A 9,692-nucleotide genomic window follows, 5' to 3' on the forward strand; every position below is an offset into this window, starting at 1 on the left:
TGTCCTTTACCATTGTTTGTCTATGTAAGTGTAGGTTAGGCTACAGTAGAGCAGTATTTCATGGCTAACACAGCTGGCCGTGGTTGTCGGTCTTCTTCACCAGTCCAGACAGTTGTGCTGGGAGGTGTGAAACACAGCCATTGTCCCAGGCGTTGCTAGGCTAGCGGGGGCTAGCAGAGCGCTAAGTGGGCTGTGGAACGTGTGGCATGACCGTGCTTATCGCCTCTAGGCCCGCTAATATGTCAGGAATGTGACCCAGGGGGGAGAGAGAGAGACTCCCCCAGCCCCTGGCTGCATACCCTCTCACTCACAGCCCAGCCACAATCAGCCCAACAACACATTCCACTGACTCCACCACACATAGCCAACTGTAGGGATGGAGAACAGGAATTCATAGTGTAGGTAGGGTCATATGGCTTGGAATGTTTTAGGGTGGATTATCAAAAAGTTGCATTATAGACATTTTGGAATTGAGTGAGAGTCCTGTTCACTCTGGAATTCAACTAACCTCTTTCCACATGTCCTTTCCTCCCTCTTTTATTACCTCTTTCAACCCCCCTCCTCTTGTATCTCTCTCCATCCTGCTCTCACCCTCTCTCTCTCCAGTGTAAGACCCTAGAGTTGAAGTTGGAGGAGGAGAGGGTCTTCACGGAGTACGAGCAGATCCCAAAGAAGAGGGCCGACTGCGTGGTCACCACGGCAACGCTGGCCGACAACGGCGAGCGGAACCGGTTCCGTGACGTGGTTCCGTATGAGGAGAACCGGGTGGAGCTGGTTCCCAACAAGGAGAACAACACAGGCTACATCAATGCTTCACACATCAAGGTGGGGTCAGGACACAGAGTCTACACAAGTAGACTGATCAGAGTTAACCATATCCCTTCTCTCTGACTCCCACTCAGCTATTGTTTAGTATGCTGCTGTCACCAAGTATAAGTGTGGGAAAAACCCTCTGCTTTTCACCTATCCAGGCCATTTACAGTTGAAGTCGGAAGTTTACATACACTTAGGTTGGAGTCATTAAAACTCATTTTTCAACCACTCCACAAATTTCTTCTTAAACTATAGTTTTGGCAAGTCGGTTAGGACATCTACTTTGTGCATGACACAATAATGTTTCCAACAATTGTTTACGGACAGATTATTTCACTTATAATTCACTGTATCACAATTCCAGTGAGTCAGAAGTTTACATACACTAAGTTGACTGTGCCTTTAAACAGCTTGGGAAATTCCAGAAAATTATGTCATGGCTTTAGAAGCTTCTGATAGGCTAATTGACATCATTTGAGTCAATTGGAGGTTTACCTGTGGATGTATTTCAAGGCTTACCTTAAAACTCAGTGCCTCTTTGCTTGACATCATGGGAAAATCAAAAGAAATCAGCCAAGACCTCAGGAAAAGAATTGTAGACGTCCACAAGTCTGGTTCATCCTTGGGAGCAATTTCTAAACGCCTGAAGGTACCACCTTCATCTGTACAAATAATAGTACGCAAGTATAAACTGCATGGGACCACCCAGCCATCATACCGCTCAGGAAGGAGACACGTTCTGTCTCCTAGAGATTAATGTACTTTGGTGCGAAAAGTGCAAATCAATCCCAGAACAACAGCAAAGGACCTTGTGAAGATGCTGGAGGAAACAGGTACAAGTATCTATATCCACAGTAAAATGAGTCCTATATCGACATAACCTTTTAAAGGCCGCTCAGCAAGGAAGAAGCCACTGCTCCAAAACCACCATAAAAAAGCCAGACTACGGTTTGCAACTGCACATGGGGACAAAGATCATACTTTTTGGAGAAATGTCCTCTGGTCTGATGAAACAAAAAGGGTACTGTTTGGCCATAGTGACCATCGTTATGTTTGGAGGAAAAAGGGGGAGGCTTGCAAGCCGAAGAACACCATCCCAACCGTGAAGCACGGGGGTGGCAGCATCATGTTGTGGGGGTGCTTTGCTGCAGGAGGGACTGGTGCACTTCACAAAATAGATGGCATCATGAGGGAAGAAAATGATGTGGATATATTGAAGCAACATCTCAAGATATCAGTCAGGAAGTTAAAGCTTGGTCGCAAATGGGTCTTCCAAATGGAGAATGACACCAAGCATACTTCTAAAGTTGTGGCAAAATGGCTTAAGGACAACAAAGTCAAGGTATTGGAGTGGCCATCACAAAGCCCTGACCTCAATCCCATAGCAAATTTGTGGGCAGAACTGAAAAGGTGTGTGTGAGCAAGAAGGCCTACAAACCTGACTCAGTTACACCAGCTCTGTCAGGAGGAATGGGCCAAAATTCACCCAACTTATTGTAGGTAGCTTGTGGAAGGCTACGTTAAACGTTTGACCCAAGTTAAACAATTACTAATTGAGTGTATGTAAACTTTTGACCCACTGGCAATGTGATGAAAGAAATAAAAGCTGAAGTAAATCATTCTCTCTATTATTAATCTGACATTTCATATTCTTAAAATAAAGTGGTGATCCTAACTGACCTAAGACAGGGGATTTTTACTATGATTAAATGTCAGGAATTGTGAAAAACGGAGTTTAAATGTATTTGGCTAAGGTGTATGTAAACTTCCGACTTCAACTGTAGAGTAGGGGTCACCTTTGAGGAAGGAGGGAGGGAAGGAATCAAGGAAGGAAGTAAATGAGTCCTTTAAAGACTATTTATACATATCGCCTACATCTACAAATTATAGACTCACTGGAATTCCCTGGGAATGTGGTCCAAACCCTCTTAAATGAGCTTGAGCTGTTCTCTCACTCTGTGCCCATGCTCTTAGCTCCTCGTGTGTGTGTGTGTGTGAATGGAATGCTAACTCAGTACTGAACCATGGCCTAATAACATGTAACCCTCTTATTTCAGTCATCTGAGGAAGTTGAGGACAAAACCCTGTTTGTTCCTGAACACTGTGTTTATGGTCACGAGGTGGCCTGATCACTCAGCTGGTTGCATTGGGTTGGGGTTCCATTTACATTTTAGTCATTTAGCAGACGCTCTTATCCAGAGCGACTTACAGTAGAGTGCATACATTTTTATGTACTGGCCCCCCGTGGGAATCGAACCCACAACCCTGGCATTGCAAGCGCCATGCTCTACCAACTGAGCTACAGTGGGGTTGTGTTTTGTTGGGGTTGTGTTTTGCTGGGGTTGTGTTGGGCTGGGCTGGGATTGTGTTGCGTTGGGTTGTGTTGTGTTGGGGTTGAGGTTGCGTTGGGGTTGGGTTGGGGTTGTGTTGCGTTGGGGTTGTGTTGGGTTGGGGTTGGGTTGGGGTTGTGTTGGGTTGGGGTTGTGTTGCGTTGGGGTTGTGTTGGGTTGTGTTGCGTTGGGGTTGGGTTGGGGTTGTGTTGGGTTGGGTTGGGGTTGTGTTGGGTTGTGTTGGGTTGGGGTTGTGTTGTGTTGGGTTGTGTTGCGTTGGGGTTGGGTTGGGGTTGTGTTGCGTTGGGGTTGTGTTATGTTGGGTTGGGGTTGTGTTATGTTGGGTTGGGGTTGTGTTGGGTTGGGTTGGGGTTGTGTTGGGTTGGGGTTGTGTTGGGTTGGGGTTGCGTTGGGGTTGTGTTGCGTTGGGGTTGTGTTATGTTGGGTTGGGGTTGTGTTGCGTTGGGGTTGTGTTATGTTGGGTTGGGGTTGGGTTGGGTTGGGGTTGTGTTGCGTTGGGGTTGTATTATGTTGCGTTGGGGTTGTGTTGGGTTGGGGTTGTGTTGTGTTGCGTTGGGGTTGTGTTGGGTTGGGGTTGGGTTGTGGGTTGGGTTGGGGTTGTGTTATGTTGGGTTGGGGTTGGGTTGTGTGGGGTTGTGTTGGGTTGGGGTTGGGTTGTGTTGCGTTGGGTTGGGGTTGGGTTGTGTGGGGTTGTGTTGGTTGGGGTTGTGTTGCGTTGGGGTTGTATTATGTTGTTTTGGGGTTGGGTTGTGTTGGGTTGGGGTTGTGTTGTGTTGTGTTGCGTTGGGGTTGTGTTGGGTTGGGGTTGTGTTGGGTTGGGGTTGTGTTGCGTTGGGTTGGGGTTGTGTTATGTTGGGTTGGGGTTGTGTTGCGTTGGGTTGGGGTTGGGTTGTGTTGGGTTGGGGTTGTGTTGCGTTGGGGTTGTGTTGGGTTGGGGTTGTGTTGGGTTCATGGCCATTACGTAATGGCACTCCATTTCCAGCCCTTAGTTAATATGGGCTTCCTGAGGTGTTAAGGGTGAAAGTGTATTGAGGAATACACACTACATGTCTAAAAGTATGTGAACGGCTCGTTGAACGTCTCACTCCAACATCATGGGCATTAATATGGATTTGGTCCCCCTTTGCTGCTAGATGTTGGAACATTGCTGAGGGGACTTGCTTCCATTCAGCCACAAGAGCATTAGTGAGGTCAGGCACTGATGTTGGGCGATTGGGCATGGTCACTGTCGGCGTTCCAATTCATCGGTCATGGAAACCCATTTCATGAAGCTCCCGACGAACAGTTATTGTGCTGACGTTGCTTTCAGAGGCAGTTTGGAACTCGGTAGCAAGTGTTGCAACCGAGGACAGATCATTTTTACGTGCTTCAGAACTCGCCGGTCCCGTTCTGTTAGCTTGTGTGGCCTACCACTTTGCGGCTGAGCCGTTGTTGCTCCTAGATGTTTCCACTTCACAATAACAGCACTTACAGTTGACCAGGGCAGCTCTAGCAGGACAGAAATTTGATGAACTGACTTGTTGGAAAGGCGGCATCCTATCCACTAATTGGAAGGGGTCTCAACATGCTTTTGTATGTATAGTGTACCACCAAGCCCTATGGGCAACATTGCCCTCCTGTGGTAGACCAGTACATTGTACAGCTCTCTTTGTGCTCAATACACTTTCTGAAAATTAATGTGATAGGTATAGTCTTAACTGGTTTGGTTGTTTGTTGTCTGTTTGTGTGCATGTCTGTGTTTTTGTTTCAGAAGATGGATGTATGAGGGTATTATTCCTCTGTGTGTTTCATTGATTCTAACCACGTGTGTGTGTGTGTGTGTGTGTGTGTGTGTGTGTGTGTGTGTGTGTGTGTGTGTGTGATGCAGGTGATGATCAGTGGGGAGGAATGGCACTATATCGCCACCCATGGACCGCTGGCCAACACCTCTGCAGACTTCTGGCAGATGGTCTGGGAGCAGGGAGTCAACGTCATCGCCATGGTTACTGCCGAGGAGGTACACTACACACACACACACACATACACAGTATGAAGAGAAACATCAGTGGATTGAAGGCCTTGCCAGGTTTCAGAACAGTGAATTATTGAATGCGTGAATGTGATGTATTATTGATATGCGGTGAGAACACAGTGGTGTGTGAATAATGAAGGAACAGAGCTTGGCGGATGTTTTTAATCCATATACACCCTGTGACCTCTGTCTTCAGCCCCTCAAAGGTCGTTTCATATTGTTCCCTATGTTTCAAAAGGGAGTGATATGGCACCAATATCTCATAGTAGAATTGTGTTTGTGCCTGCATGCGTGTGTGTGTGTGTGTGTCTGTTTTCCTGCACCTGTGACCATGTGCGTTTTTCCTTGTCGGTATCCATGTGTTTGTATATCCATCCCACATGTACACAAACCTTCCATTCAACCTATCTCTGCCTCCTCCCTCTCCTCTCTCTCAGGAGGGTGGTAGGTCAAAGAGCCACCGGTACTGGCCCAAGCTGGGCTCCAAGCACAACTCAGCCACCCACGGCAAATTCAAGGTGACCACCAAGTTCCGTACGGACTCAGGCTGCTACGCCACTACAGGGTTAAAGGTCAAACACCTGCTGTCGGGCCAGGAGCGCACCGTGTGGCACCTGCAGTACACAGACTGGCCTGACCACGGCTGCCCCGAGTACGTCCAGGGATTCCTCTGTAAGTCACACCTAAAGGACTTTAAAAGTCTTGAAAAACTGTAGATTCTCTTCATTTACTTTGTTTTGTTTATGCCACAAGCTAATGAAGTAAAATGGAGGCTTCTGCCCTGTGTAGTGGTAGTGGTCCAAAGGCAACACTGCAACTTAGATGTGAAAACTGAATATTGATGAATATGCATTGTCCCTGACAACTAAATGAGAGAGCAGTATGAAATTATAGGACTGTTCTGGCCTGAAATATGATTGATACAGGACCACACTAACCCCCTCCCCCTTCTCCCTCCCAGCTTACCTGGAGGAGATCCAGTCAGTGAGAAGACACACTAACAGCATGCTGGACACCTCCAAGAGCCTCAACCCCCCTGTGGTGGTCCACTGTAGCGCTGGGGTGGGTCGCACTGGGGTCGTCATCCTCACCGAACTAATGATCAGCTGCCTGGAGCACAACGAGGTGAGGGGCATCCTGCCACTGACATGAACTCTGTCACTGTTACTCTCCAAAATGTTACACTGTTGATATTTGTGAGTGGACGCCTCCCATATGGGCTAAAGTATGCCGCTGGTTTATGATGCTATTGTACTGTACTTAACTTGACTGGGGTTCCTCTCTCTCTCTCTCTCTCTCTCTCTCTCTCTCTCTCTCTCTCTCTCTCTCTCTCTCTCTCTCTCTCTCTCTCTCTCTCTCTCTCTCTCTCTCTCAGAGGGTGGAGGTCCCTATGATGTTGAGTCACCTGAGGCAGCAGAGGATGCTCATGGTCCAGACCATCTCCCAGTACAAGTTTGTTTACCAGGTCCTTATCCAGTTCCTCAAAAACTCCCGTCTCATCTAAACCCTCACCTCTGACCCCTGACCCTTGACCTGGTCCCACATGTGCTGACACAAGGGCAATGGAACACCGGTGCCGCAAATAACCCCCCTCCTCGCAGTCCTAGGGGGCTGGGTAAGTGTGAGTAGCATGGTGATAGCCTCACTCAGCCCTCTGGTATGGTAGGAGTTTCTGCCATATTTCTTACATCTATCTAGTCCTATCAAAGACAGGGGAAGTAGATATGTTTTCATGTTTTCAGATTTGAACACAGCCAGGGACAACTAATATATCCTAACAGTAATTATACAGTGTATATTTCAGACCTCCACATTTAATCTGAAAAGTGTCCTACTATTCAGTCTGTCTCTCTTCTTTATCTTGGAGAGAGAGGCTTTTCCATTGTATTAGTGATAGCCTCTCTGTCCTATGTCTTGTCAATGGAGAAACCTGAGAGAGATACAGACCAGACTAGCATTCTAGATGTTAGCGTTTAAAGTCACATGCTAAAGGATGAGTGTTGGTCATTTCTTAACTGAGTTTAAACCAGGTAAACCCAGGAGGCAATTATCTCATCATTTTTACATTTATTCCTTTAAAACAAATGCTAATTGAATAACTTTTTGGAATATGGTTCCCCATTTGATAATAATGGCATTTCAAATGTAAGGCTAATCAAATTGAACCGAAATCTAGGAAAAGGTTAATGACATGGCATTGTTTTTCATTGAATATAATGCAGAGCTCTGTATTATTGAAATGAGAAACGGTCATTTCTTCCACTAAATTAGATGATAAAGCTAACGTTACTTAAATGTTTTTTCAGGTGTCACTTAAAAAGAAAACAGGACAGGGCACTGTTGGTTGTTAATTCAAGTTATGTAGAATCAGATGTTTTTCTAAGCTGTCAGAAACCTTTCTAAATCTATGGTAAGGCAGACAATTGTAAGATACAGTGAAGACTTGTCTCAACATTTCAATATTTAATATTGTTGTTTTTTTTTTTAAACTTGTATTTATTTATCCTAACACCATCCTCATATTTTTCCTGAATGTGGATCATTGGAGTGCATGTTGAAAGTCTGATCATCTTTGCAAATAGTTCTGTGGACGTTTGATTAGGATGTGTCTAAAATTGTCATTTCCCTTCAAGTATTCCACTCTCCACTCACCTACTTCCAGATATCTCAAATTCCTCACTGTCTTGACTGGTAGTACATCTATTGTTCTTTTTCATCCTCAGCCAACTTTTCATGTACATTACAGTATGTCCATTTACAGAGGCATGTCAAATACATATGTGTATCCCAGACATTTCCATTGTGATTGTAATTATCTCCTGTGTTCTCTCCCAAGTAGTTTCACATATTGTAGGCATTCTTTTACCTTTCTTGAGAGAAACACCCTTTCCATGAGTCTAATGTACAACGCCCAAAGTTATTTTAGTTCTAGATCCTACATGTGTGTAGCCCCAGATGCCAGTATGTCTCTGCTCTGGTTGGCGAAAGCAGACTGACACTCAGGCTGCTGAATGTTATGTAGGCCCCAGTGTGTCACACTGTGCTACTCTACAGAGGAGTCCATGAAAGTTCATGTGGAATAGAGAAGTTTGTGTTCTGATGTGGTGGCAGTGAGCCAACTCCAGAAGGACAGATAGAGCTGATCCCGAAGATGGAGGACAGACACTAACAGTAGTATTGAGCCTTATTAAAGTGCAGGGATGGGCCACCCGGATGTTTGTTTCCATAGGGAGGGACTGGTAGAGACCAATTAGATTCAGAGCTATAGATCTCTAGTTTGGCAAACTTCCATCTTGGCACCAAAGGTTCCATTTAGATTTGGTCTATTTGATATAATGGTATTGTCTCTTGGTGCCAATATAGTGTCCAATGTGTTATTTAATCTCAAATTGAGTTTGCCAAACAGTATATCAATGGCTCTGAATTGATGTTAAATCTATTTTGATATTATAGACCAGCTAAATATGATCTGTTTTAGACCGTATATTTATCGACCAACATGGGTTGTCTAGGGTTACAAAATTCCGGGAACTTCAATAAATTCCCTGGTTTTCCAGAAATCCTGGTTGGAGAACTCCGGATTTCCTGCTTATTCCTTCCTTATTCTGGGAATTTCTGGAAAACCAGGGAATTTATTGAAAGTCCCAGGAATTTTGCAACCCTAGTTGTGTCCCAAAAAGGTTTGTGACCAACCAGTCAAAGCCTCAATGGCTGCCATTTGTTGTTGTATAACTGTAAAATCTATCCCTGTAAGGATCTTAGGGCTCGATTCAATCTGTATCGCTGAAGCTCTACATATGGCGTGATTGAAATTCAACTTCGGATTGAGCCGAAATCTGCAGCGTTTACCGTGAATGCCGTCTCCGCTAAAGCAGGAAAATTGCCTTTACATTTCAATCACGCTGTTAATGCTGAACATCCGCACTACAAATTGAATCCAGCCGTTAGTGTTCCTATGTGCCTAAACCCAGCTATGGCTGCATCCTACATAATCTGTGTTATGTTGTTTTTCTATATCTGTGAGAGTTGTGATGCAAAGCCAGTCATGTCTAAATTAACGTGTGTATACCGGGCATGCGAGAAAGATTTCTACAAATGTTGTATTTTTTTTTTGACTTGGTACCCTTAAAATACCGTAAGATAATGAACTATGCATGCTTTTTTATATTCCAATGTATATATCTATACTCAAGATACATATATACGCTTTATGTTCTCTTGACATATGAGTGTTCTATTGCATTCTCTCCTGCTTGTGAGTATTTTCCCACATTGCATTAATGTTAATGTGTTATTTTCCATTTCATGTTTCTGGCATAATTCCTGAGAAACTTTCAATATATGTTGTGTATATATGTTTTGTATATGCTTTTGCCAGTGCATCAAGTCTTTTTTTTTCTTCCTACCCCCAGTTATGTATGAAGCTGTCATACTTGCTTATTATGCAATAAAGCATTATTTTCTCTACATGCCTGTTCTTGCCGAGGACATTTCTGTACAGTAACTATGACATTGTT

General features: G+C 44.7%; 1 protein-coding gene across 2 annotated transcripts in view; it reads left to right on the top strand.

Annotated features, from left to right (window-relative positions):
- Nucleotides 1-9,642, top strand: part of LOC106607926 (protein tyrosine phosphatase non-receptor type 14) — a 95,809-nt gene extending 86,167 nt beyond the window's left edge. For both annotated transcript variants that reach the window (XM_045720928.1, XM_045720929.1), the window contains exons 15-19: nucleotides 607-825; nucleotides 5,032-5,160; nucleotides 5,613-5,847; nucleotides 6,137-6,300; nucleotides 6,551-9,642. In XM_045720928.1, the coding sequence (XP_045576884.1) occupies nucleotides 607-825; nucleotides 5,032-5,160; nucleotides 5,613-5,847; nucleotides 6,137-6,300; nucleotides 6,551-6,679 (876 nt within the window). In that variant the 3' untranslated portion in view covers nucleotides 6,680-9,642. The remainder of the gene's footprint in view (nucleotides 1-606; nucleotides 826-5,031; nucleotides 5,161-5,612; nucleotides 5,848-6,136; nucleotides 6,301-6,550) is intronic.
- Nucleotides 9,643-9,692: the final 50 nt, after the last annotated feature.

Source organism: Salmo salar, chromosome ssa06 (genome assembly GCF_905237065.1).
Source record: "Salmo salar chromosome ssa06, Ssal_v3.1, whole genome shotgun sequence".
Lineage (NCBI taxonomy): Eukaryota > Metazoa > Chordata > Actinopteri > Salmoniformes > Salmonidae > Salmo > Salmo salar.